General features: G+C 53.2%; 1 protein-coding gene and 1 long non-coding RNA gene across 3 annotated transcripts; one reads left to right on the top strand and one right to left on the bottom strand.

The window, feature by feature from the left end:
- Window positions 1–10: 10 nt before the first annotated feature.
- Window positions 11–27,754, top strand: PDE1B (phosphodiesterase 1B). Of its 2 annotated transcripts, XM_029954383.1 has the most exons (16): window positions 11–158; window positions 253–375; window positions 16,920–17,033; window positions 18,195–18,377; window positions 18,533–18,599; window positions 18,962–19,078; window positions 21,531–21,671; window positions 22,074–22,174; window positions 22,280–22,405; window positions 22,531–22,632; window positions 23,715–23,835; window positions 24,107–24,188; window positions 24,501–24,609; window positions 25,087–25,217; window positions 25,726–25,845; window positions 26,323–27,754. In XM_029954383.1, exons 2-15 carry the CDS (start codon window positions 266–268, stop codon window positions 25,827–25,829), a joined length of 1,608 nt encoding a protein of 535 aa, XP_029810243.1. In that variant the 5' UTR covers window positions 11–158; window positions 253–265; the 3' UTR covers window positions 25,830–25,845; window positions 26,323–27,754. The 2 variants fall into 2 exon arrangements, with proteins under 2 accessions (XP_029810243.1, XP_029810244.1); XM_029954384.1 differs by lacking the exons at window positions 11–158; window positions 253–375 and adding an exon at window positions 12,238–12,581.
- On the bottom strand, window positions 16,759–19,013 carry LOC115304262. Its single transcript, XR_003914355.1, has 2 exons — window positions 18,828–19,013; window positions 16,759–17,090 (listed from the first exon to the last, which is right to left on the bottom strand). It is a non-coding gene; the product is annotated as an uncharacterized LOC115304262 (long non-coding RNA).
- Window positions 27,755–27,799: the final 45 nt, after the last annotated feature.

The raw sequence follows: 27,799 nt of genomic DNA, 5'->3' as shown, positions 1-27,799 counted from the left end.
CGGCGCGGCGGCGGCGGCGGCGGCGGCGGCGCGGAGAGCTCGGACTGGGAGCCAGAGCTCGGCTGGGCAGCGCGAGAGCAGGAGCCGCAGGGACCGCAGCTCCGCCAGCTTGGGCCGAGCCCAGAGACACCGGCCTGGCTGGTCCGCGCCAGCCGCAGGTGGGAAGTGGTTGGGGGGGCTGGGGCGGCGAGGGGCGCCCGGCTTGGGGCTGAGGCTGAGCCGCGGTACCGTCTCCTCCCTCCGTTCCCCTAGATCGAGGCTGAGCATGGAGCTGTCCCCCCGCAGCCCTCCAGAGATGCTGGAGCCGGATTGCCCGTCACCCCTGGAGCTGAAGTCAGCCCCCAGCAAGAAGATGTGGATTAAGCTTCGGTCTCTGTGAGTCCCTGGCCGGGCGTGGGGGGAAGGGATCTTAGAGAGCATGGATAAGGGAGGGGGGGGGTAACTGGAGCCGGGCTGGTGGATTCTCTCCGGCACACATGTTGGCAGGTGCGAGGAAATAAGCTGCCCTGACACGGCATAGCCAGGCCACATGTGCAAGGCATGTGCAGAGCAAGTCGGCCGGCTGGAGAGGGTTTAGGAGTTGCAGAGCTAGCGAGGTGTCTGTGCCGGTGGAACCCCCCGGCTGACACACGCAGCGCGGAGAGGCGGCACAGTATGCGCGGTGTGGCAGGGCTGCAGACGGGCAGCATTCAGGAGGTGCCAGGCTGACTCACACGTACCCTTGTGCAGAACACATGTGTGTGCACGAGTGTCCGTGGGACACACGGGTGTGTGTAGAGTGATTGCACCCAGCTGCAGCTCTAGTGCATGGGGATACTTGTGCCAACCTGTGGGTCATATGTACCTCCGTTGGGATTGGTGGTTTCAGCCTCCTGCATCTTTCAGGGGGATGGGGATGGATAGGGGGGCCCATACCTGAGCTGCTCATTTCTCCTGGGGGCCTGGAAACCCACTGTGCATAGTAATGATGGGGGACTCAGCTGGGATCTGGAAGAGGGGGGTGGAACCCCTACCGGGGAGCCCCCCTGGTAGTGGTGGTGGTGGTGAAGAAAAATTGATTGATAGGGGCAAGGTAACTGTCAAAACCTTTCTGTTGCTCTATGGTCTCCCAAGGATTTCCAAGCACATTTAGGCATCTTTTCTTCTTGTTGCAGGAGAAAGGCATGGGGGAGGATGGATAAACAGGGAAACAAGGGACTCAGGTGTCCCATACTCCAGTCCCAGGGGAGGGAAGCAACTTTTCTTTCTGTTCCTCAGAGAGGATTGGGTCAAAGACAGAGCATGCACCATGTTTATCTCCCAGTCAGCCGCCATTGGGTAATCTCCGCAGTCTGTTGATTCTTAATCAGAGAAGGAGGGAAGGTGTCCTCCCTGATATGACTCCCAATGGTCCCAGAAAAAAGGCTGTAGATATTCAGTGAGGAAATGCAGGAACCATAGCCCTGAAACCCAGTTCCCCCCCCATTATCCTCAATTGTGAGCACTGAAGCTTTCCATTTACTGGGTTCTCAGCAGCGGGAGAGATGGAGGTAGGAGATGGAGAGATGCTAATGATTGTTTTGTTTTTAAAATACTTCACCTATGGTAATAAGATGACCCCTTGATATTGAGTGGGTGGGTCTCATTTATACTCTCGCTGCTCAGAGAGGCCTTGGGGAGAACTGAGGCACAGTGGGCAACAAGGCTTGGCATCCAAATGTGCTTATCAGCTCCTCTCCTTCGCTGCCTCCAGCCAATGCAATTTGCTGGGCTCTATGAAGCGCAGCCTTGGAATGGGCTCTGGGATGAAGAAATGGAAAACCGGGTTGAATTGATTTTTGTTGGGAGTAGCACTGGGTGATTCTTGATAGAAAAAAGGTGCTCTGTTAAAGGTAACTAAGCCGGGGTGGGGGTGGGGTGGTAAGGAAGTGGTGGAAAGGCAAAGAAGGGACCTCAGGGTGCATAAATTAGAAAATTCAAGGTGTCCCACGACTGCTTCCCCATAGCACTAGTGGCTCATCATATATTTTCCTTGCCTCCATTCCAGGTAATGAATGGGACCTGCAAGAGAGTGGGTTTTTACCTGTTCACCCTCTCCCACACCTTTCTAACCAAACGTTTTTCCTGGAAGAAAATTGCTCTTTTCTTCCTTTAGTATGAGAGGTGCTCACTGGTGAGAGGAGAGGATCCCCAAAGGAGGCACTGCAGCCCAGGGAAAGAGGGAATAGAGGCAGCTGGCCCTCCAGAGTGCATTAGCTGAGCTGTCCTTACAGGAGATATTGGTGGACTAATCTCATTGATTGAATTATTCTGGCCGTCCCTTCTTTCAGCAGTCTGGTCCTTAAGAGTGCTAGCTGCATGTAATAACTTACCCAGAAAAGTCCCATTTTCATATTATTAGTCACCAGGATAAGATTCTCAATCGCACTTTCTCAGAACAGAGAAAGATTTTGATATCAAGATAGATCCCTCGTTGATGGTTTATTGGATTTGGCCCTGTTTGAATACTGGGGAGGCTTTAATATATATAAAAGCCTTGATTCCTCTATACAACATATCCTGTCCTCCCACCCCTCAGCTCTCCTTTCAATTTTTTGTTTTTTAAATTTTTAAATGTTTATTTATTTTTGAGAGAGAAAGAGAAGGGCAGAGAGCGAGAGAGAGAGAGAGACAGAATCCAAAGCAGGCTCCAGACTCTGAGCTGTCAGCACAGGGAACCCAACACTGGGCTCGAACTCATGGACTACAAGATCAGGACTTGAGCAGAAGTCAGAGGCTCAACCCACTGAGCCACCCAGGTGCCCCATACCCTTTCAGTTTCTGATGTAGGACATCTAGATTGTCTTCAGAGAGCCTGGGTCTGGTGTTTTTGCCTTGGGTTAAAAAGCCTATACCAATCTAATTGTGCAGGGCAATTCTTTCTTGGGAAGAGCATCTAGGAATCCTGTTTCCCATAGTAGGACTCTGCCAAAGATGAACTCAACATCTGGAGCATATGAGCTGAAGCGTCTCTAGCTATGGGATTTCACCTTTACCTAGAAGGAAAATTTTCCTAACAGCACAGACTCATAAGTGGAGGCACTAGAGAGGGTGAGATAGGCAGTCTGGAGATGATGGATTGAACAGGATGAGGATTTGTTTTTTGTTTTTTGTTTTTTTAAATTTTTTATGCCTTTATTTTATTTTGAGAGAGACACAGAGAGTGAGCAGGGGAGGGGCAGAGAGACAGGGAGACACAGAATCTGAAGCAGGCTGCAGGCTCTGAGCTGTCAGCACAGAGCCCAACGTGGGGCTCGAACCCACAGACTGTGAGATTATAACCTGAGCCGAAGTCGGATGCTTAACTGACTGAGCCACCCAGGTGCCCCAGGATGAGGATTTCTAATCCTGAGTGAAGGATTTGACTGGGCTGCCTACCCTTCTCTGAGACTAGAGAAGGCCTTGAGGAATGTAGGGTAGGGTCAGTAGAAGGGGCTTTTCTGTGTGTTTCGTGAATCAAGAAAATCTGTGAACAGAGGTTGGTTTGCCATCCTTGGGTCATTCATTCATTCAGCAACTATTAATCGAGTGCCTCCTGAAGGCCGGGTGACGTGCTGGAGGCTGGGATAGAGTGGTGAGCAAAGTAGACAGTCCCTGCTCCTGTGGAGTTTGTAATCTCATCAAGTGGAGTGGAGAGTGGATAAGGCACCCTGTTCCTCATTTTGCTACATCCACCCAAGTGGTAAAACTCTACCACTCTGGTTTCTGCCTAAACTTTTCCTCTGAGGGGGCCTAGACACCAAGAAAAGCACAGAAATGAATTCTTTCTCTTTCTGTCAGGATAGTACAAGCATCACTTTCTTCTCTCTGTCCCAGTTCCTCCTGGAATTTTACCGACAGAACTTCCCTTTTCCTTTGGGATAGTTTAAACACAATCCCTTCCTCTTCTTTCTGCACATGGACTCAGGACACCGAGATCTAGGTTCTGTGTCCTATGTTGTGGTTCAAGGTCATTATGGCTGAGCTGGAACGAGGACCCAGCTGGGCATTATTTTTATTCTTTTTTGTTTCATCAGAGTCTAGTGTGGTACCTGAAACATAATAGGCACTCAATAAATGCTGTTAAATAAAGGAATGAACAAATGAATTAATGAGTAGATGTGTATGTATCATGGAGCCCAGTTCTGTCTCGGATTCTATGGTGCGTGTGTTCCTACATGTGGGTGGAGGGGGGGGAGCAGGAAATAGGGATGGAGGAAAAGGAGATGGTGTTGTTTTTTGGGAAGGCGATGTTTAAAAGGTGTGGGGTGTGAGGACCTCAGGATGGAGCCTGGGACTGAAGGAGTTACGGAGAGGATCCAGAAGCATTGTTTGGATATGTGAATGAGATGTATGAGGATGAAACTGTGAATGCCTGACATGTATACATATGTGTCTAGGTGAAGGTTGATGTGCGTGTGGGGGACATCTTGTGGAGTCCAAGCTCCATGATTATGCCTCTTTGTTTTCATGTTTATAAATGCCATTTGTGATAATAAATACATTGGGAAGGTATGCACTTACCCGAATACCTGAAATTGTTCTGTGTATGAATGAGATGCTGATGTGTGTGTGTGTGTATGTGTGCGTGCACTCACACACGCATGCAGGCATGTAGGTAATGGGATAATATGTATCTGTGACCTTGTCTATGTGCTCGTGACACACCAACTTTTTTTTATAATACTGGGGAGATCACAAGGGCAATAGGAGGAAGCTGAGGGACTGGACTGGGTGCCTCACCAATTGATTGATTTATCCCCCTTTTTGTCCTCATTTTGTATGTGACCCATGGAGTGATGATCTTCTGTGGCTCTCACTGTTTTTGAAAGCTGTGCAGCCCTTCTTTTTCTGCATCTGGCTGTGGGGCTGCTGTGAAGATTGCAAGATAAACTGTGGCTCCCTGGATCTCTGGAGAAAAAAGAGCCCCATCTCTCCCAGGTCCTGGCAGGGATGAGTTTTAGTGCCTCCGTCCTCAGATTGGCTGAACTTCCTCTTTCATTTCCAACCATGGCAAAGGGAACCTCTCCTGCCTGGTTTTCTACCCCCCTCTCCCATCAATACCTCTCGTCTTTCCATTTCCTTCATCAGCTGTGTCTTGAATGAGGCATCTCGATGGTAGAGGGTGAAAAACTCTTGCAGTAAGGTAAAGGGAGCTGCAGGGAGAGAGGGCATCAATTCAGACCAAAGGAAGAACTTCACAGACCTCTGGTCAGAGCAGGTGGCTGGAGGGAACGAGTGTGGTAGGGTGGTGGCAGTGGAAGAGGATGGGGCATGGTGGGAACTTGAGTTGGAGTTCATGTTCCCACACTGCCAATCTTTTTTTCTTAATGTCTTTATTATTTTATTTTGAGAGACAGAGAGTGAGTGGGGAGGGGCAGAGAGGGGGAGACACAGAATCTAAAGCAGGCTCCAGTCTCTGAGCTGTCAGCACAGAGCCCAACGTGGGGCCCGAATCCACAGACTGTGTACTCATGACCAGAGCCGAAGTCGGATGCTTAACCGACTGAGACACCCAGGCGCCCCACCACACTGCCAGTCTTGAAGTCACACGTAGTCCTTGTGAATCTCAGTTCTCCATTTGATACCATCCACGTGAAAGTGGTTTTTAAACGACAGAGTCTGGAGTCCTTTCAGCATTGGAGAGCTTGCTGTGTGAAGAGACGGGGAATGAATGGGTGACTGTTGGCTTGGATGGGGAAGGATAAAGATTCAAGAGGCAGGAATATGAATTACTTAATGGGCTGAAGTCCTGGTGTTCGGGGACGCGATTTGGAAGAGTCTTGTTGATGAATGGTTTTCTGGAGGCGGTGAGACAGGGTTCTGAGCTTAGACAGTAGAAGACTGAGTGAGGTTGGAGGCAGGCCGTCTCACAAAGGGTGTGGCACACTGTGGTCAAAAGAAAAGAGAAGGACTTACTCTTGTCATCTCCTTTGCCAGTGGTCAGGCTAGAGGTGGATAGACCAGTTGTGGTTCTAAGACATGGTGGGCGTGGGGAGCCCAGGGACTGCCATTGGTGAGTTCTGGGAGCATTAGAGAAACTCTCCTCTGGCATTTATCCTAAATTTCTAGGCCTCGTTGGGAGTGATATGATCAGGTATGCCACATCCTATTTTAGAGAATCTCTGAAGTCTCTCAGAACTCAAATATCACTTTGTTTGCCCAGAGGCCCCAGGAGGCCAGTTGGAAAGACCAAGAGGAAATTATACAGTGGACGTTGCATTTGCCAGGAGGAGGGTGGGCTGGGCTGGGGGTGTACTGGTACTGGAAGGCCAGGTGAGAGACCCAGTAGGAGAGAAGCCTAGGCTTCCCGAGACCCCTTTCCACCTGCCCGCTGTCCAGGGAGTCCCCGAAGTCAGTGAAGTGACTAATTGTTTCCTATCTTCCTTTCTTTTTTTTTTTTTTTTTTTGGCCACTCCCATCTGACTGGGATGGAGGAGCAGGGAACCTTGAAACAGATCTTTCCCTCTCATTTGAGTCTTTAATGGAATCACCGAGGATTTGTTTCCAGCTTCTCTGCTCCCTCTGCTTTCCTCCTCTTTAGTTCTTCTTGCATCCTTTTCTCTGTCCCTTCCCTCCTTTGTTCCTGTCTTTCTCTGCTGGGCTGCATTTTGCTCTTCTCTCTTGTCCCGCTTCCTTTCTCCCTATTCCCTTTGACTTGGCTTCTCTGGCCCTCAGTGCTCTTACCCCTTTCTCACCTTGGCCAGGGGCCAGGCCATCCTTGGGGCCTCCCCCTCCATGCTCCCTCCCTGCCCCCAGGAGTGGTGGTGATGTGCAGGGTGAGTTTGCTGCAGGCGCCCTTTGGGACCACGTTAGGGGTCCGGCCTCAACTGCTGTATTCTGCACCGCCCTTCCTTTGCCTTGTCAGTGACCTCATCCTCCCAGCCTCCCTGGGGAGGAAGCCAAGTAATTGCCTTTGGATCTCAGGGGGGCTGATTTTCTCAGGTACGGAAGTTGAGTAGCTATTTTCCAACCCTCTTCAGGACTGAGGAAAAGGGACAAAACCAGGGCAGCAGGTGGGGTGCAGGTGAGACACCCCTGAGGGATGGAAAGTTGTTAGATGAAGAGACTGTCGGCTGAGGGAGGAGGACTTCACGGTCCGGGGAATTGGGAGAGCACCCTGGGGGCTACATAGTGGGGCAAAGATAAGAATTAAGGGGGAAGGAAGGCTACTGAGAAGGGAAAAAAGGAAAACGTTCATTGTTGTCTGTTTAATGCAGAGAGGTCCCTACTGCCGGTGCCCTTTCTCCGTGTCCTGAATATCCTCTGTTCCCCCTCTTCCTTCTGCAGCGGCTTCTCTCCCCTCAGCGCCTGCTGCATTTGTGTGGCTCTGAGGAGGAAATACCAGGTTAGGATTCTACTTCAGCATCTTAGACCTGGCAGGAGGCCACTCACAAAGCTGTGATGAGGTCTTGGTGGAGAAGCAGGCTTGGTGGGAAAAGGGTAGGGTATTTCCAGGGAGTGGCCTGGGGGGGCATGGGGCTGAGAGCAGAGCTAGAAAGGGGGTGCTTCAGGTGGTGCTGTTGGATACAGCCCAGTTCCTTGGTCAGCAGATTCCATAGCTGCAAAGAGAAGTCAGATTTGCAAATAACATTGTGGCTGCAGTGACATGATTGGACTGCCAGCTGCTGTTGGCACCTTTCAGTTTTGAAAAGGGAGCTTAGCTTCCAGGGGGCTTACTGATTTTTTTGGTAGGCAAGACCTGAGGGCTAGAGCAGCCCTTCCTGCTCCTTGGCTCCCCTGCTCCCCTGCTCATCAGCTCTTCCATATTTAATGTGATTGGTTCTCTCCTCTAGGCCCACCTTGTTTGGAAACTTCTTGGGGCCCAGGCTGAGGGATGACACATGCCAGCAGTGTTGCCAAGCTCCCGAAACCCTGACCGTATCTACCAAGCAGTAGCTTTAGAAATTCCAGTCTTAAAGAAATAGTATAAATCACATTGTACCAGATGCACCCTAAAGACTTCCCTGTCATGCTTGTTCTCTTCCTTTCCGTTCCTTGTTGAAATGCAAAGAAAAGTTGCTATTGTTTTGATTGTAGCAAGATGGAATTAAAGATAGATATACAGGAGAACTTCCTGGAAAGTTCATGCAGGTTAGACTGTGACCTTCCTGTGATAAAGAAGAAAGCCACCCTCCTCCTTTTAGCATCAGGTTAGGGATGGGTTGGGGAAGCAGTGAGCTAGTCAGAAAGGGTGAACTTGAACCAGGGAATCCAGACCCAGGCATCCTGTTTCCTGAGTGCCTCCAATCCAGGCACTGAATCTGAGTACCATAAAATGTTCAGAGGATGGGATGCCTGGGTGGCTCAGTTGGTTAAGCATCTAAGCATCGACTTGGGGTCAGGTCATGATCTCACAGCTCGTGAGTTCAAGCCCTGCATCGGGCTCTGTGCTGACAGCTCAGAGCCTGGAGCCTGCTTTGGATTCTATGTCTTCCTCTCTCTCTCTCTCTCTCTCTCTGGCCCCTCCCCTGCTTGTGCTCTGTCTCTCTCAAAAATAAAGAAACATTAAAAGAATTTTTAAAAAATGTTCAGAGGAGGAAAGTAATGCCTAGAGATGGTTGGTAACGTTGGGGGGCAGGGCTGGGACTAGACCTCAATCCCGCTGGTCCACAGTTGGGTGCCACTCTGGAGTATCACACCTGCAGTCTGTCCCTTTCCAAGCTTCCAACTCACTTTCCCATCCCAGGCCGCTTTCAGCATCTGCTAGGCCCCCTGGACACAGGGCATCTGCTGGAACATCTGCTGGGATGTGGTTTGGAAGGCCGGTGGGGTGGTCCACATGGAGGTGGTTAATGAGCAGAATTAAACAGTGCAGGGAGGGAGGGACAAGTGAGGCAGAGTTCCCATGGACTGGGTCCGGGGAGCCTCCTCTCTCATTAGCCTTCCTTGGACTTTCTTGCCCATCCCTCCCAGCTCCTCCTTCTCTGAAGGGCTGAAGCCTCGAGACAGGTGACTCATTGGGATGCTGGGCTAGGAGCCGGGATATCTGGGGTCTTACTGGTCTGGGCTAAGGCTCCAGCTGTTTAGATTACCCTCTTCTGCATCTGATCTGAGCTGTGCTGGGCTGTTGCTAGGAACACCTGTTCAAAAGGGCTTCTGGTCAGGAGGGAGAGGAGGAGTAGCTTTCAGACCCAGCCTGGGTGGGGGCCAGCTCCTCCACCTCTGTCTCAGTGTTTCCCCAGACCCTCTTCTTCAGCATCCTTCAAGTCTCTCTTCTTTCCTTCCCTGCCCCCTTAGTACCCACTGCTCCTCCTCCTCTCCCTCCACTCTCTCGATTTCTGTTCTTCTCCCACTCCCCGCCGTCCTCCACCACCCTCCCTCCGCCCAGCTCCTCTGTCCAGTGCCTGGAGATCTCTTACTACTGCTGCCATGTCAACCTGAGGCCTGCCGCCTCCCAGCCTGGCACCCCAGCTCTGCCACCAGGGGGGCTATTTTTATCTCTAGAGCCACCCCCGCCACTGTGCCCAGCCAGCTGCCAGAACTGAGGCTGCTTGTATTGCACTGGGAAGCCAGCGGAGTGAGTGAGGGGAGCTGCAGTGCTTGGGGAAGGTAGAGATCTGGTGGTTCTTGGTTCCTGGGGCTCCGCACTGCATATTCGCCAGTTTCTGCCTCTGACTGCCTCCTGGTCCCTTTGGACGAAAGAGCCAAGGAGAAGCCCTAGGCATCCGGAGTGGTGGTGGCAGGGTGACTGGGGCTTTCCCACACCAGGGGTCCTGGGTACAAGGGTGAACACAGGAGGCTTTGTTCATGGAGGACTCCCACTGAACATCTTCTGAACTAACTAAATAAAGTGCTAGACTAAGGAATAATCTGTTGTCTCCATGTATCACTTGATAGTTTGCGAGGTGCTCTCATGTGATCTCATTTGATCCTTGTGTGAATTCTGTGAAGCACATATTACTTACCCATTTTACAGACAAGGAAAGGACCTCAGAGTGTCCTGCCCAAGGTCATACATAGGGATAAAGTTTAGGCAAAAGTCTCCTGATTTCAATCCATGTCCTCTTTCCATTGGATTTAGGTGATTTCTGTGATTCTTTGAGTTTCTGAGATTTTGGAGCCTTGAGATCGGCAGGTTAATCCCTTCCCCAACACTTCCCACCTCCACCCCTACCTTCCTCCACTCTCGCATCCCTACCCCTTCTCTTACACTCCGCTGACCAGAGGCAGGGTTTCCCATCCTCTGTCAACCCCTGTCCCAACTCATGTTCTTCAGTGCAGGTGAGGAATGCCGGGAATGGACCTGGGAGGGAGGCATTATGCCTATGTTCCTACTATTTTTAAATTAAATGTAAGGACTAAAGGAAAACCCGTGCTGGATGCCGCTGGGGTCATCATATCCATGCCCTGCCTCCCACCCAGGGAAGTCTGGTTAGCTCAGACAGAAGTGTGGGGGGTGTATACGTGCGTAGGTGAGTGGATATGTACGAAATTGTTTTCCCCAGGAAGGGGAATGGCCAATATCCTCCCTTATTAGGAGCAGTTAATAGTAATACCAGCCTGGGATGAGCCTGTATGGGATGCATGCCGCGATGACGCCGCATGTCTGTATGTGGGGTGAGGTGGTCAGCCGTCACTTGTCCCACTAGCTTTGGTTCTACTGGGCAGGAGAGCAGAGGGATGGACAAGATATCTTCTCCACTGCTTTTCTAGTCTAAGAAATCTCCACCTTTTGGTGGGAGGGTTGAGGTTGGGGTGTGCTCGACGTGGCAGGGCCTGGAGTCAGGTGAGCGGGGAAAGCTGCCCTGGCTTGGTGTTTGTTGGCTCCCCAGGCTCCGTACAGCTGGCTACCACCTTCCTCCTCTCCTACCCCATCCTTGTCCTTCCAAGCAAGCATGTCCACAGAACAGGGCAGTGACTTGTCCCTCATCGCCTGGGTGTCAAGTTCTGGGTTTCTGACTCTGGGTCTAGTCCATTTTTTCTTTAAAAAAACCACTAACCAGTGTGTGTGTGTGTGTGTGTGTGTGTGTGTGTGTGTGTGTGTGTGTGTGTGGTGGGAGAGCAGAGAGAATGAGATGGGCACAGAGAGGGTTTCCTTTCTTCCAAAATCTGCAGTAGCCCCGCTTCATGGCTATCAGGAGTACCCTAGGACACAACTTGTAGATATTTCACCTTCACTCCTCTGTTGCTGTTGAAGCCCACTTCCACTTGTCCCAGTGCTCAGTGAGGCTGAGAAACAGCAGGTTCCCAAACTTCATTTGTTTATAATCCTTCAAGGCTTTGGCTCAGTGACAAGGTATTTTAATTTCTCTCTGCTTTTGGGGGATAGATCTGGCCGCGGGAAGACTTCCCGTCATAAAACCCTGGCTCTTGGTCTGTTTCTTCTCTCTTCCCTTTCAACTGTCATACTCGGCCCCACTCGGCCCCTTTGCTCATGTTCACATTATCCCCAGCCCCAGACCCTGGATGGAGGAGAAGGCAGTGGCGCGGAACTTGTCCCTGGATGCGTTTGTCTTCACCCGGGGCTCTCCTCCTCAGCCCCGCCCGGCCCCTCGGCTGGCCAATCGCGGCCCCGGTGCGCTGGTATCGGTGACGTCATCTCACAGCCAATCCGGAGGCGGGCTGGGGCCGTGTGCGCACGTCCACTTCGCGCCGCAGAGGCCGGCTTCTGTCCCCCGACCTGAGCGGGAGAGCTAAGCCTGGAGACAGAAGAGGGGGTCCCGGTCCCAGGCCCGTCCCAGGCCGTCCCATCAGTTCTCTGCTCCTTCTGGGCTGGATTGGCCTCTCCCCAGTTAATTCACAGTTGTCCCCCAGCCTGCGTTTTCCAGATGAGACCGCGGGGGCTGGGAGTGGGAAAGTAACTTGCCCAACCTCTTCGTTTCTATGAGCGTGTCCTCCCGACTTTCATTCACTGTTTGGGCGGGGCCTTCCCTCCCCCTTGAGCGGTCTCTGGGTGAGGATCCCCGAATCCCCGAATCCCCGGATCCCTGGCTTCCGTAGGCCCCTCCCCTGTAGTTTCTGGTTCTCTTCCTGTGTTGCGTGTATCCTTTCAGGTGGTTTAAAGCTCGTTTTGAAGAATGGCCCTGGAGGAAGACCCTGGGTGGGAGCTGGATCTGCCTAGCCCCTCCAGGGGGGCCCTTGAGGGGTCCCTTCCCCTCCCACAGCAGACTTCCTCTCCACAACCGATTCAGGGTGGGTCCCTGTCCCTGCACCCTTAAGCCTTCTGCTAACCCCTTCTCCCCAAAGAGGAGCCCCACCTCCTCAGAGCAAGGGGCTGGACTGTGCTATTTCTGTCCTTTCTGGGATTCTTCTGAGAACAGATTCTTGTTTTCGGTCTGATTCAGATGTGAAACTTTTCCCGTGGCCTCTCACCCAGTTGCCGTGGGCTGTTTCTCTGTCTCATCAGTCCCTTCTTCCTCCCCCCAGGCCCATCCTGTTCCCCTCCCCAAAGTTCTCTCTGGTCAGTGGCTCAGTTCTGCTGAGACCTAGAGGAGGAAGTTGGGCCCGAGTGGAAGTCATTCCCCTCAGGGGCCCTGGGGCCTGGCGGGCAGCATTTTGATGACTCTGAAGTAGGACACTTTGATTCCCATGGCAAACCCTGTTCCTGTACAGAGGAGCCACCTCCAGGTCCCCATCCTCAGGTAGGCACCAGGGCTGAGAGAGGGAGAGGGGAGGAGGAGGAGGAGGACAGGTTGCTGTGGGTCCACCACTAGTACTTTGGTGGAGAGGAGGGGTCCCGACTTGATGGTCCCCATATGTTGTGTGTGTGTATGAGTGACCTTCTCCACCTTTTACCCTATCTATCTTGCCCTTCGCCTTATTCTCCTTCCATTTCAGTCTCTCTTTCTCTTCTATTGCTTCCCCTTGACGATGGCAGGTGACTTGGCAGTGTTTCCTCCCTTTCTCTCCTTCTCACCCCCGCATCCTTAGGACCCCACATTCCTTTGAAATCTCATCTGGTCTTAAGAATCCCAGAGGGAAATAGGATTCTTCTCCCAACTCCTAGCCCTTTGGCTTGAGGCTGCCTGTCCTAAGTCCCCACTCACAGGGATCTTTTAGGAGTGTGGTTGCTGGGAGTAGGCCAGGGGCTTTAGAAACAGCCAGCTCATCAGCCATGATGATCCAAAGAAATGAACTGGTGTGGAAGCTGAGCTCTTCTGGGATGTTGGGATTATTACTGCCCCGAGCCTTCCCTTTCAGCTGCCTAGAGCTGGGAGAGACGGGCTGTCCAGGAGTCAGGATCTGAGGCTTTTTCCAGGGTTCAGGGGCTGAAGGGAAAGCAGAAAGAAGTGGATGTGGTGAGACAGGGCTAGGGGTGGAGGTGGAAGGATTGTTGGGGAAGCTTCCAGTTTTTCGTAGGCCTGGATGGGGACTGGACAGGGGTGAGCATCCTGTTGCGCAGGGAAGGGGACCATTGCCATGCTGGGCTCTCCGAGGACTGGGCCAGAGGGGGTGGAATAACACTGTCAGAGGTGAAGTAGGACTTCCTGCAGAATGCTGAGGCGAGGGCTGTGGGCAGGTCTGGGCAGATCTTGACTCTGAAGCTCTGTAGGACTTGTGAACCAGAGAGGCCACTGCCAGGCTGAAAAGGGTGGTGTGGGAGAGAGAGACGACTTCAGGAGGGTGACCTCCAGGACCGGGAGCCTTCCAGCTGCCAGGTGCCCTTCTTGGACTCCTCATTTGTCCGATGTATTCTTTAATCTTTCTTTCCTTCCCTCCATGTTCCATCTTGTGTCTGGATCATGTTGGGTTCAGATTTCACCAGGAGCTATAAAAGAGCAAGATCTAGAGGTGGAGGCAGGAGGAACTTGGAGGAAAGGGTGTGTGGAAAGCCAGCTACAATTTCATTCTTCTCTGCAGGTTCTCCATTAGGGTTCAGAAGCCCTTCCTCAGTGATCTCCGTCGTGAGCTCTGATAGACCCCCCCCCCCACCTGATTACTCGGCCCCCTCTCCCTTTTATTTATTTAACAAACATTCACTGGGCACATAACTGTGTGCGCTGAGTACAGCAGCAAGATAAACAAAGTCACTATTAGTGTCAACAAGATGCTTACTGGCTACTATGGGCCAACAGACACCAGCACTTCCTGGTGGATGGAGGGCGGACTGAGTAGTCATGATGAAATGGGCTCCAGCCTCTCTCCAGGCAGATTACATGCTAGGGCTCCTTCTGCCCAACGCATTTGGTGTGCGGGGCGCAGTTAAGGTCTAGTAATGTGAGTTGTGGGCCTGTCTGCCTGACTGAGATTGACAAATTGTGTGACCTCGGCGGCCAGTCACTTAACCTCCCTCATCAGGTGATTGTATGGCCCAAATGAGGTTTGTCTCTATGAAGGAGGGATCATGGCCATTTCCACTGTCCCATTTCCCCTGTTAGGGGGCTTCCTAATCACCAGCCTCCATACAAACTAGACTCATTCTTCTCCACCTGGACTTGGGATGGAGAAGGCAGGCGCTTGTTGGATTCAAAGGCAATGGTGTGAGAGCTGGATGGGGCCAGCACGAGCTGGTCAGTTCATTCCAATTCACATCACACGTATAGAGACCCATTGTATGTGTCAGGCCTGTCACATACATTATTTCCTTTAGTCCTCTTGTTAACAGACCTTCACAGGTGGTTTATCATCTTCACTGTTTAACAGATGAAGGAATAGAGGCTCTATCTAAAAGAAAGGTTCTCAAACTTCTGCGTGTAGGGGAATTCTCCTTGGTGTTTGTTAAACACGTTTGCAGATCCTTGGACCGTACCCTCAGAAATCCTGATTCCGTAGGTGTGCAGTGGGGCCTAGGATGTCCATTTTTCCACAGGTATCCCAGGAAATTCTGATGCCAGTGGTTGGCAGGCCACAGTTTGGTAGAGACTGCCTGAGAAGTAGTGACGTGCCCAAGGGCCCAGAGCCAAGAGGTGATAGATTTGAATCCAGGATTCCTGCCTCCCCTAACTCAGCCTTGGTGTCTGCACTGGAAATAGGGGTAGCAATTACTTCCCAACTCCCTCCTTCCCTCTAGGCCCATTGTGAGGATAATATGAGATAATGTGGGAGCGATCACTTTTTAAAATGTCGAGCTGGCAGCATTGTTAACGATTATGTGAATACATGCAAATGAACACGCGTGGGCCTGGCTGTTCACTTTGGGAGCCTGTGCTGGGATGTTTCAAGAGATGGGTGTGGAAAGGAAGTGGAAGAACTTGGGTGAGTTTAGTTTTGGGTTTTAATAAGGGCTGACCAAAGTGGAAGATGAGGGGTGGGGTAGGAATCTGGGAGAGAGATGAGGCCTGAGGCTTTTCTTTCTTCTTGGGTCAGGTGGCCCCAGATTTGAGGGTCCCTGGCCACAGGGACTGACCAGGAAAGGGAAGCCCGGGCTTGGGCTGGGCTGGGCCCCAAACGCAGAGCGAACCTCTTTGTTTTGCGATCTCTGGGTGAGCACTCTGGGAGATGCTGCCTCAGTCCCCCTTCCCAGCTCATTGGCCGGAAAGCCTTTTATGTTGTCTAGCCTCTGTGCCACCTCCCTAAGGAAGCCCTAGCTGGGGCAGAGCTTTACTGAAACGGGCCTCTTTCCTGCCATTTGCACATGCAGCAGGAAGGCCGGAAGTGGGGTTTGAAGATCACTCACTGAGGAAGCTGCAGTATCATCCTCAACTGTTTTCCTCCCTGTTTCCCCCATCCCTTCTGCCCCATTTGCATTCTGACTGTCTTCATCAGGACTGCTGGCCCCTGAGGTGAGAGTTGGCTTGTGACGCTCCCTGTATCCGGCTATTTTGGGCACCCCCTTTCCAAAGCTGCTGAGACCCCAGGATTCTGGGGCTGCTTCTCTTCAGGAGTACCATTGTTCTCCCTCCCCGGCATCCCTGGGAATTGATGCTAATTTCAGCCTCTGGTCCCTGACTCATTCTTTTCTCCTTCCTGACTCGTCGTGTGACCTTGGGTTTCTGAAGCCCCTCTCCGTGGGGAAGTGTCATGGCCACCATTTCACCCCCACCTTGGTGGTAGGCGGGGCAGGGCTGGGGGAAAGAGTGAGAGGGGGAAGTTTAATCGCTTTCTTTAAAATCACCATCTAAAGTCAGAGAGTTTTGTTGGCTTTGTGGCTGCCTGGGCTGGACTCACTGGACTTCTAAGAAGTCTCCCACTTAATCACTGACCCCCAGCACCCGTGAGTGCAAAAGATGAGGGATTGTGCCTTCAGGCAAAGCATCCAGTAAGTGAGACCCATGACCCTATCCCCATCCCCCACTCTGGCTCTGGGGAAAGGTGCTGTGGGGCAGAGGTGGGGGATGGGCACTGTCAAACATAGCCAGAGCTTCTCTTTGGCACAGCATCGGGGAGGCGGGGGTTAATCCTGCTTCGTCCGGGTTGATGGATTCTGGAATCATAATCCATTAGCTCTGCCTGGATGGAGTGAGGCCAGGCGAAAGCGTTCAGATTGGCCTTTGTTCTGTGTCTTTGCCATCCCTGACAGGGACAGAGGGGTTGTGGACATGTATCCCCCTGCCTGCCATGACCGAGGGAGATAATGGAAGAATCCTGGGGGCTCTTTTGATTGCTACTGACCCCACAGCTTGTTTTTCTGGGGGAAACTGGCGGTCTCAGATCTTGGTTATTCAGGCTACAAAACACATCATCCCCCAAACATCACCCCCTGGGGCTTGCACCTGCCTAATTGTGCTGGGCCCCAGCAGTCTGAACAAGAGTTTTCAGGAAACACTGACTGAAGGGAGGTGTTGAGAGGTCAGAGGTAGTTGGGGATGGTGGGGTCAGAGAAAAGCCTGGGATTAAACTTTGGGGGTAAATCAAATTTAATACAGGCAGTGGCAGTAGGCTGGGATGAGAAACACTAGCTCTTATTCTCACTGTTAGAAAGAGTGACGATTTATGGAAGACTGAGGCCAGGTCTGTAAAATGCACCCCATCAGCGGGTGTCCCGTTCCCACAACAAGGTAGCAGCGTCTGACCAGGCTCTGCGTCCCCGCCCCCCACAGGCTGCGCTACATGGTGAAGCAGTTGGAGAACGGGGAGGTAAACATTGAGGAACTGAAGAAGAACCTGGAGTACACAGCTTCTCTCCTGGAGGCCGTCTATATAGACGAGACACGGTGAGAGACGTGGGCACGATACCAGACAGGATACCAGACAGGCACAGCGACCCGGGGCTGGGAGTAAGGCAGAAAGCTGGCAACGGAGGCGCATGCCGGGGTCGGAGCAGGAAGGGAGAGCGAGAGGGGCAGGTGGGAAGAGCTGTAGACAGAAATATGGAGGGACACATAGGAGTTGCAGAGGTAGAGACAGACACAGGTACCAAGGAGAGAAGACTGTTTCCCAGCTGGAAGGTACCTTTAAAGCTCACGTGGTCCTAACCTTCTGGCCCTGGGGCGGGGAATTCCTCGAGACCGGTGCTGCCCAGGATGGGAGCCGATGGTCACATGTTGCTGTTGAGCTCAAGTATGAATTGAGCCGTGTGTGTGTGTGTGTGTGTGTGTGTGTGTGTGTGTGTGTGTGTATGTATGTATGTATGTAAAATACCTGCGGTTTTTCAAAGACTGAGAAAAACGAATGTGAAATGCCTCAATATAATTTGTATTGATTTCACATCGAAACGATGCTAGTTCGGGTGTCTTTGGTTTAAGAAACCTTATCATTAAAATGAGTTTCACCTGTTTCTTTGACTTAAAAAAAATTTTTTTTACATTTATTTTTTTGAGAGATAGAGTGAGACAGAGCACGAGCGGGGAGGGTCAGGGAGAGGAGGAGACACAGAATCTGAATCAGCTCCAAGCTCTGAGCAAGCTGTCAGCACAGAGCCCAACATGGGGCTTGAACCCACCAACCGTGAGATATGCCCTGAGCCGAAGTCAGCCGCTTAACTGACTGAGCCACCCAGGTGCCCCTCTTTTGACTTTTTAAATGTGGCTACTAAGCAGTTTCAAATTACTTTTGTGTGGCTTGCATTTGATTTATGTCGGACAATGCTGCCAGTCTCTAGCCTCCCTGATGGGGCAGTACCCAGTCCATGTTCTCCTTGAGCACTGGCAGAGTTGGTAGGCTCACTACCTTACGTAGTGAGATGTTTCATTATTGGAGGCGTTGGATGGAGAGAGACAGCAATAAAGAAAAATGTAGTGAGAGAAAGGCAAGGTGGGGGGCGGTCAGAAAAGAGAGGGGAGTTACTGAGCACTGGGGTGTGGCTGGGCCCAGCGTCTCTAGGTTGTGGAAGCACCCGCTGTCTTTGTTCTGTGACCTCCCTTCCGGGGCCTCAGGCAAATCTTGGACACGGAGGATGAGCTGCAGGAGCTGCGGTCGGACGCTGTGCCTTCGGAGGTGCGGGACTGGCTGGCCTCCACCTTCACGCAGCAGGCCCGGGCCAAAGGCCGGCGCGCCGAGGAGAAGCCCAAGTTCCGAAGCATCGTGCATGCCGTGCAGGCCGGCATTTTCGTGGAACGGTGAGCCCCGCCCGTGCGCAGCCTACCTCTCGCTGTGTCCCTCTTTCCCAGACACCCTGGGCTTCTGGAGCTCCACGCCCAGCACCACAGGCCCGCCCCAGTCAGACCCCACTCCCCAAACCTCACCTGCGCTTCTTTTCATCATGTACCCATAGGATGTTCCGGAGAACGTATACCTCAGTGGGCCCCACCCACTCCACTGTGGTCCTCAACTGTCTCAAGGTGATTCCCGGGGTGTTTGGGAAAGAGGAGAAGGGTGGGGGATGGAGTGGTCATTGGGACTTTCCGACTCTTTATGGGATGATTTTTGCTTTCCCTTTTAACTGCCTTTTCCCGTGTTCCTCAAAATGACATGTTGCCCACTCTAGCGCAAACACCTACATTTTTGTCCCCCCCACCCCCGCTCCCCCTGTACTGAGAGATATCTGGGAAGACAGAGGCCCATTTTACCATGTCTTCATCTTCCTGTTTCCCAACTCTCTGTGAACATTGGGAAGTCCTCCTTGAAGTCTGACTGCAACCCTTGCTGCTGCTGGGAAGTTCCCCTTGGGAGTCTCCCTGCCGAGTCTGTTGTTTCTCCATAGAACCTGGACCTCTGGTGCTTTGACGTCTTCTCCTTGAACCGGGCAGCAGATGACCACGCCCTGAGGACCATTGTTTTTGAGTTACTGACTCGGCATAACCTCATCAGCCGCTTTAAGGTTGGGCAGCATCGGACCCCTGTTTCCTGGCAGGGTTCTCCCCTCCCCTTGCTCTTGTTCTTTTTTTTTTTTTTAATTTTTTAATGTTTGTTTATTTTTGAGAGAGAGAGAGAGACACACAGATTGTGAGGGGAGGAGGGTCAGAGAAAGAGGGAGACAGAATCAGAAGCAGGCTCCAGGCTCTGAGCTGTCAACACAGAGCCTGATGCGGGGCTCAAACCCATGAACTGTGAGATCATGACCTGAGCTGAAGTCGGCCACTTAACTGACTGAGCCACCCAGGCGACCCCCCCCCCCCCCCCCCCCCCCCCCCCCCCCCCCCCCCCCCCCCCCCCCCCCCCCCCCCCCCCCCCCCCCCCCCCCCCCCGCTTCCCCGCTAGCTCCTGTTCTAAGGGATTCCCAACAAGCACATGGGCTTCCTCACTCAGTCTCACCATCAGGGGACTGTCCCAGTGCCCACCTACCCAGCCTTTCTTTCGCTTGTTCCGTCCTAAGCTTCTGACTTCCTTTATTGCTTTCTAGGAGAAGATTCTGCTCTCTCCCACTCTGTCTCTGTCTCCTAACTTGTCCTCTCCAGGCTGGCTGGAGGTTTACCTCTCTGTTTCAGCCGCCCTGCCTCCCGCCTGTGGACACCCGAGGCCTAGAGTCCAGATGCTGTCAGCCTGTGCCCTGGGGACTTAGAGTCTCTCCATTTGCTTCCTGGCCACTCCTTCCCCTCCCCCTCAGCTCTAGTCTCTGTCCAGGGAGTTTTACGGAGAGGATCAGCTCTTGGCAAGGCTGGGTAGGGCTGTTTGAGGGGAGGGAGGGTGTGTGAACTCCATTTGCTCTTCAGCTTGGCTGGCCATAAAGAATACGGGATTAAAGCCCTCTCCAGATTCTGTGCCAGGAGAGAGCATCTTTTGGGAATAGGGGCTGGAAAACCACTTCCGTGTGGAGAAACCACACTTGGAGGTGGAGGGTGAAGGGGTCGAAGAATCACGTTGGGAATGTTTGGCCAGCACTTAGGTGGGGGTGCTAGAGCAGAGGAAAACAATGTTCTGAGGGGACCGGGGTGGGGGCAAAGGAGTCTTGTTGGAGGGGGCCTTTCTCAGAGGGCCTTGGAAGATGGTTATACGCTATTGGTGCGTGTGAGCCTTTCCTCGACCCTTGACTCCTCGTTTTACAACAACTCCCAAGAAGGTTTCCAGAACTTTCCTGAAATGCTCAGTTGAGATTTTCTCCAGTGCTGCCCTGAGGCCCATCCTTCTGCAGCTTCATTTTCTTCCTTCCAATTCTGCCTTCTCCAGGGACAGAGGACAGCAGGGTCTTCCTTTTCCTAAGCCTTTTCCCAGCTCCTCTTTCTCCAAACTGGTCCTTACATATACTCCAGACAGCCGCTTCTCCTAAGCTTTGCTTCCTTACCTGGAAGGACTAATTCTGAAGGACCCCAAGAATAACTGCATCAGGTTGGGTTTGGCCCAGCCCCGTCTGCTTTGCGCCGAGGCACTTAGAGGGGGGGGGCACTTCTGCTGTAGTGTTCACTCATGACGGAGATTCCGGTTGGAGCCGCCCTCGTCAGGCTCCACATTCCCTTCCTGGGGACCCAGCCCCTCCCCTGTGTCCTTTCCCTTCCCTCCAGGGACACCATGGCAACGCAGAAGCAAGGGCAGTTGTCATGGAAACAGTCCTTTTAAAATTTCCTGAATTTGGGGCACAGCCCTCCAGGGTGGGGGTGGGGGATGTTAGTTAGGGTCTGACTGATTAGTGGCGCATCTTCTGTGTTCCCTCACTATTGCTGGTCTCTACAGCAGCGTCTCCAAGTCCCGAACCTCGCTCTCCTCGCAGCCTCAGGAGATTCAGGGACCGGTGCAGACACTGCCCCTGGCCTCTGGGAGCCTTGAACCTTTGAAGGAGGCAGGCGTGTTCCAGCGGCATATACAGAGACCACTGATAGTAGCTGGACAGAGCTCTGGCTCCTAGTGCTTGAATGTGTGTGTGTGTGTGTGTGTGTGTGTGTGTGTGTGTGTGTCTGGAAGGGTCATCTTATTCTTTCCCCTGCCTCTGAGCCTCTCTCCATGCTATCAGACTAGGGATGGGATGGATTGGTTGGAAGATAGAAGGGAAGTTTTCTGTTCTTAAAAATCTCCAGGGAAATAATAATAATTACAGCTATTCTTTAGAGAGCACTTACTAAGTGCCTTGCACTTATCTCATTAAATTCAAGGTAGGTGGTATTATCTTTATTCTGCCGTTAAGTATCAGACGCCCCCCCCCCCCCGTGGCTTCCCCAAGGTCACCTGGCCAGCAGGTGGTGGAGGCAGGATGTGAGCCCCGGTTCACCTGACTGCAGAGCTCATGCTTTCTCCCCAGGCCACACCACCTCCCAAAGAAAGGTGGCCTCGCTGATCTCAGTCCTTGGCTACCTGTCATTCCTGCACATCCTCCATGTCACTCGATCTTCCTCCCACTGTAGATTCCCACCGTGTTTTTGATGACTTTCCTGGATGCATTGGAGACAGGCTATGGGAAGTACAAGAACCCTTACCACAACCAGATCCATGCGGCAGATGTCACCCAGACAGTCCATTGCTTCTTGCTCCGCACAGGGATGGTGGTAGGTGCCCGGGAGAGCATTCTTCTGTGATGTAGGGTCTTCCAGCTGCATGACTGGGAAGTCCAGACTGTACTCCCATTTCCCTTTTTCTCTCTTGGGTTCCTTACCTTTGGTATCTCTGTGTCTGCACAGAGTCAATTTGGACTTACTCAACTCTAGAGAATTCCTGGGTGGAGTTCATGGGCATGGCTGGGGACGTGTGTTTGGATGCAAGGGAGCGTTGCAGGTTGGGGTAAGACAGGGCATTCCGCCATTCCAGGAGCTGAGAAACCTGGCCGTCTTAGCCCAAGAGCTGGCCTTGAAGAATGGAAGGGATGGGCTGAGTAGTGGAGCCTGGTGTGGAGGTCTTGGGACATCGAGGGGCAGGGGCCAGACCTCTCTCATCCCGTCCCTTTCTCCCAGCACTGCCTGTCTGAGATCGAGGTCCTAGCCATCATCTTCGCTGCAGCCATCCACGACTATGAGCACACGGGCACGACCAACAGCTTCCACATCCAGACCAAGTGAGGGGCGCGGATGTGGCAGAGGCTGGAGGGGCCAGATGGGGGTGGGGGAGGTCGCCAGAGTCACCTACAGGGGGCTGGGCCTGATGACCCTTGGCTCCACAGGTCAGAATGTGCCATCCTGTACAATGATCGCTCCGTGCTGGAGAACCACCACATCAGCTCTGTCTTCCGAATGATGCAGGATGATGAGATGAACATTTTCATCAACCTCACCAAGGATGAGTTTGTGTGAGCTGAAGGCGGGCGTGGATGTCCCGGAGAGACCCCTCTCCCCACCCTCTCTTCCCACTTCCCAGACCTCCTGCCTATCAGTGCTGTGGCGGCTGATCGCTTTTCTGCTTCTGTCCATTTAGGGAGCTGCGGGCCCTGGTCATCGAGATGGTGTTGGCCACAGACATGTCCTGCCATTTCCAGCAAGTGAAGTGCATGAGGACGGCCTTGCAGCAGCTGGAGAGGTGGAACCTGGTGGGGGCGTGGCCGGGGCTAGGCCAGAGTGAGGGCTGTGTGAATTGGGGACACATACATGGGCAGTTAGGGTGCCAGGTCTTTACCTGGATGTGGAAACTCTCCTGGCCCCAGGTATCTGAGTCTGGTCTTCGGATGTGTGTATGTGTGTGAATGTGTGTGTTCGCAGCCCTGGGCTGATGTACAGCTCAGGCCATGCGTCTCCTGGAGAGCACTTTGGGCTAGGAGTCTGAAATGAGCACTGTCGCTGCTGCTGCAGGACAGCCTTACCCTAGAATGTTGGCGAAAGTCAGACAACCTTTCTGGACTCGCTTCCTTTTCTGTGCAGCATGAGCGTGATGGGCCTCCCTGCACTAGCTTACAGCCAGTTCCTATGCTAATAGGGCTATTGAAAGACTCACGCGAGGTTAAAGAAAAACAGCACAGAACAAAATGCCATGATTTCATTGAATGTTGCTTCAGAGTGGGTGGGAGTATATAAATGTGTACGAGAGAACAGACTGTGTGTGTGTGTGTGTGTGTCCCAATGGTGTGTGCTAATGTATGGCATCTCTGCGTGGGACAGCGTGCAGCGTGGCATTGTTAGGGAATAATAATAGAATAATAATAATTATTAATTATTATTATTCTATTATTATAGATAACATCTACTTGGCAGTCACTGTGTGCCAGACACTCTACTAAATGCTTGTATGTTGTGTGTCATTTAATTCTCAGAACAATCTTATGTGGCAGGTTCTGTTATTATTTCCAGCTAGGATTGAGGAAAGTGAAATGTGGAAATTCTAAGTAACTTGCTCTGGGTCACACAGCTAGTGAGTGGTAGGTACAGTGGGGATTTCAATGCAGGCACTTGGCTTCTAAGAGCTTGGGCTGCTTCCTACATGTAGAGGAGCACACGTGCGCACATGTACATATGTGCGTGCATGCGTGAGTGTGTATGCTTGTCGCTTCAAGCTGGTTGAAGTTACCTGCAAGGAATCAAGGGCATGTGCTGGGAAGTTAGGAATTGTCCAGGTTTCCTTTTCCTAAAAGATCAGTTTCCCTCCGCTTTATCACCTGCCCTGACCAGGATTGACAAGCCCAAAGCCTTGTCTCTACTGCTCCATGCTGCGGACATCAGCCACCCGACCAAGCAGTGGTCAGTTCACAGCCGCTGGACCAAGGCCCTCATGGAGGAATTCTTCCGCCAGGTAGTGCGGCATCCCCACCCACCCCTGCCCTTCTCTCCCCTTTGTTCTCCAGTCTGAGCTCCACCTCCAAATCTTCATTCAGCGACCTGCAGCTTCTGACTTGATCCCAAACCCCTGGGATCAGGTGTCACTTTCCTAAAAGCTTCACTTCAGCTGCATTCCACTCACACGAATCACCCATTTCCAGGCCAGAGGCACTGAAATTCCTCTTCTCCCACAACCACCCCCGGGCCCCCCAGCTGCACCCCAGATCTGCCTGTCTTCTTCCCAGGGCGACAAGGAGGCAGAGCTGGGCCTGCCCTTCTCTCCGCTGTGTGATCGCACATCCACTCTGGTGGCACAGTCCCAGATTGGTGAGTGTCCTTCCCTGCAGGGAGGGGAGTATGGGGAAGGGGAGAGGATGCTTTCTGGGCCTGGCCCGGGGCCCTTGAAACCAGCCTTCCTATCGAGGAAGCCTGTGCTAGAGCACGGGGCCCTGGGTACAAGGCCTGGGGGTGCAAAGGTGGGGTCAGAAAGACATTATTCCGAAGGCTGTCCCCGTTGGGAACTCTTTCGTCCTGGGTTACCCCATTTTCCACGCAGCAGGGGGCACCAGCCATTCGGCCCACGTCCTCTGCCCAGCCCTCCAGGTGAGGCCTCTCCCTCCTGCCCCCCCTTCCCTGCAGGCTTCATTGACTTCATCGTGGAGCCCACCTTCTCTGTGCTGACCGACGTGGCTGAGAAGAGTGTCCAACCCCTGGTGGATGACGACTCCAAGTCTAAAAACCAGCCCAGGTGAGGGGTGCTGGGGGAGCCGGGTCTCCTGCTTCTGGGCGAGGGATGAGGGACTCCCAGAGAGCACAGGGAGGAAGGACAGCCACGGTGGAGCTGGTGGAGAAGCAGGTCACTCAAAACGCGGGCGTCTCTCTGCCACATGTCACACACAAGGGTGGAAGGGTGGGACCAGAAGGCTGTGACCTGCCCCCATGGTCCCCGCCACCAATTTTTGTTTCTTCCATTAGCTCTGTCTTTATTGCTTTTCTGCTAATCTTGTTTTTGTTTTCCTTCTAGTAGGAGGGAAGGTGTGGAGAGGGCAGGATGAAATGAGGGAAGAGGGCCAGGGACTTGGGGGTACCTTGCAGAGGGGAAGGGGGAGAAGGATAAGTCTCCCTAGGCCTCCTCCTGGTCTTCCGTCCCCCCCACTCTGAGGGCTGTGGCAGGCAGCTCTGGAGTGGGCTGGGTCTCACCTCTGGAGTTGGGGGCCTCCTTTAGCTTCCAGTGGCGCCAGCCTTCTCTGGATGTGGAAGTGGGAGACCCCAACCCTGATGTGGTCAGCTTCCGCTCTACCTGGACCAAATACATTCAGGAGAACAAGCAGAAATGGAAGGAACGGGCAGCAAGTGGTGGGTACCATTGGAAGTGGGGATGAGGCCTCGTGGGGAGGGTGGCGATGGAGCAGGAGCAGGTCCATTTTCCTTAAGCCCATTGAGCAACCCTTGGTTTGACTGCCAGAGCTGAGACTGGAGCCAATCAGACTAAATTTAGAACACAGAAAAGACTGTTTAGCTGATTGGCCTGGACCGATCTAGAACAGGGACAGGAGAGAAGATAGAACAGCCATATCCCACAGCCCGTGGGACCCCGTGCATACTGTGGTCTGCACATGGCGCCCCGTTCGGACTGGGTAACTTAGTGGCATTGGCTGGGAAATCTCTTCCTTTATGTGTGCGTTGAGGGTTGTGAATTTTAGCAAGGCTGGAGAGGCTCTCCCTAGGTTGGCATGGGTTGAAAATAGTTCATCTCGAAGGCAAGAGGATGCATGAGCATCCTTTACTTTTCTCCACATACTCCTTGGGTTCTGGGGAAAAATATTTCATAGTCTGGTCCTGACTTCCTAAGTGTCCCCTGCAGGTATCACCAACCAGATGTCCATTGACGAACTGTCCCCCTGTGAGGAAGAGGCCCTCCCCTCCCCTGCCGAAGAGGAACATAACCAGAATGGGAATCTGGACTAGTCTGGGACTGGCCCAGGTGAGCCCGTGTGGTGGAGTGGGGAGGGTCTCGAGAACCTGTAGGGAGTAGGGAGAGCGGGGCGTCCAACATGGCATCTCTGAGGTTCAGCGGGTGTGAAGTTTTCCCTCACTCTTCCCAGGGAGGAACATGGAGGAAGTGAACACAGAACTGAGCCAGGGGGTGAGTTGGGAAGCCAGGACTTTTTTCCACTCCCTTGGTCCAGTCCCTGCGGGAAGGAAGGAGGAAGCTTCTCAGAACAGGGAGGGCCTGAGCAAGGCTACAGCCAGCCTTTGAGAGGGTTCGGGAACAGGGCCTGGTCAGGGTGCAGGGTTCTCTGAGGTTGATAACTGCCCCCCCACCCCCTTGGCTGGGCACCCTCTGCAGGGTGTTTTGTGCATGACTGTCTGTGGGACTGCGTGGGGCTACTTGGAGAAGGTAAGTCAGGCTGGAGACAAGGCAAAGAGCAGAGCGCTGAGACCTGTCCCTCTTTCCCAGGTCCCCAGTGACTCCAAAGTGTTCGATGTCATCAGCACCATCCATTGGGATCGGCTCCCTCATCTGCTCCAAGGGAGCATGGAGGTTGAGGAACAGACAGCCCACCCGAAGGCCAAATGCCAGAGACTGTGGGGTTGGGGGAAGGGCCCCTCCCCACCCGACACCCATTGGGGTGCACTTTAATTTCCCAGCTGCGAGACTGGGGAACTTTAGGGTCCCAATGGTCACTGTGCCCATCCCCCTTCCTCTGGACTCCCCCCACCCCCGCCACCTCCGTGGTCAGATGGCTGGCTGGGGGAGGGGAGCTTCTTGGAGGCCTCCCAGGGCCCAGAGGGGAGGGTCAGCGATGCCAGCCCCAAGGCCCTCCCCTATCCTTTTTGCCTCCAAGATTCTAAGCAATACATTTTGGGGGATTCCCTCAGCCCCCCCCAGATCTTAGCTGGCAGGTCTGGGTCCCCCTTTTCCTCCCCTGGGAGGGGCTGGACTAGGATAGAAAGCTGGGGGTTTTCAGAGCCCCTATGTATGAAGAGGGGAGTGGGCTCCTTCAGGGCATGGTACCTTTCTAGGGCCTGGGAATGGGGGCGGGTATCCTCTTTACCCCAGACCTACCCTGCTTCAGTGCCCTCCCCAGCCCCCTCCACCCCACCCCACCCTCTCTTCTCTCCCATTCTGAACCTTCGACTGAGGGAAAAGAGGAGGCCTTTCCTGGGGTCCTCGAGAACTTGGGATTGGTCCAGGCCCCTGGGGCTTATCACCCACCCTGACTGTCCTGAGCCCTTTGCCTCCTTCTCTCCCTTTCCGTACCCCCCCCCCTTCCCCGGGGCCAGGAGGCTCCCATCCGACCAATGTCTGTAAAGTGCTTTGAGGTCTCCCCAGCAAAGCACCTTCAGGATGCATCTTAGGAGCACAGGCAGGAGTGACCAGCTGGGTTGGGGTCAAGGGTGCATGGGAGAGTGACTATATAATCCAGTAATCCCACATTGCAAACAGAGGGTCCCTTCCCTCCCTCCCCCTTCCAACACCTGTCCAGTGGCAGACACCAAGAGGCCCCTCTCCCGGGACAAGTTGGGGGTGGTGGGTGGAAGGCAGATGGGAGGGACTCAGGGCTGCTGCTGTGTGTGCCCTGAAGAGAGCCCAGCCAGGCTCTGTGCCCCTTCCTCTCTTCAGGCTCCTTGAGTGACCTTGTCCCAAGAAAGGCCCAAGTCCAGGTGACTGCCCTCCTCCTTTCTTGTAAATACCAACCATGCATTTGTACAGTGGGCCCTGTTCATGTGAAGTCCATAACCATGGTCTCTTAGACCTGCCACCCTGACACTTGTCCCTCCTACCCCACCCCGAGTGGGGCAGAGACGCATGTGACTCACCCCTGCCCTTGGTCTCCCAGAACCCTGCTATAGCCAGAGATCAATAAAGAAGGGAGACCAGGCCTGGATGTGTTTGGGGTTCACTGGGTGGAGGTCCACTGGACGTCATGTAC

Source organism: Suricata suricatta, chromosome 10 (genome assembly GCF_006229205.1).
Source record: "Suricata suricatta isolate VVHF042 chromosome 10, meerkat_22Aug2017_6uvM2_HiC, whole genome shotgun sequence".
Classification (NCBI taxonomy): Eukaryota; Metazoa; Chordata; class Mammalia; order Carnivora; family Herpestidae; genus Suricata; species Suricata suricatta.
Note: the sequence above shows the minus strand (reverse complement) of the source record. Positions and strands in the feature narration are given on the sequence as shown.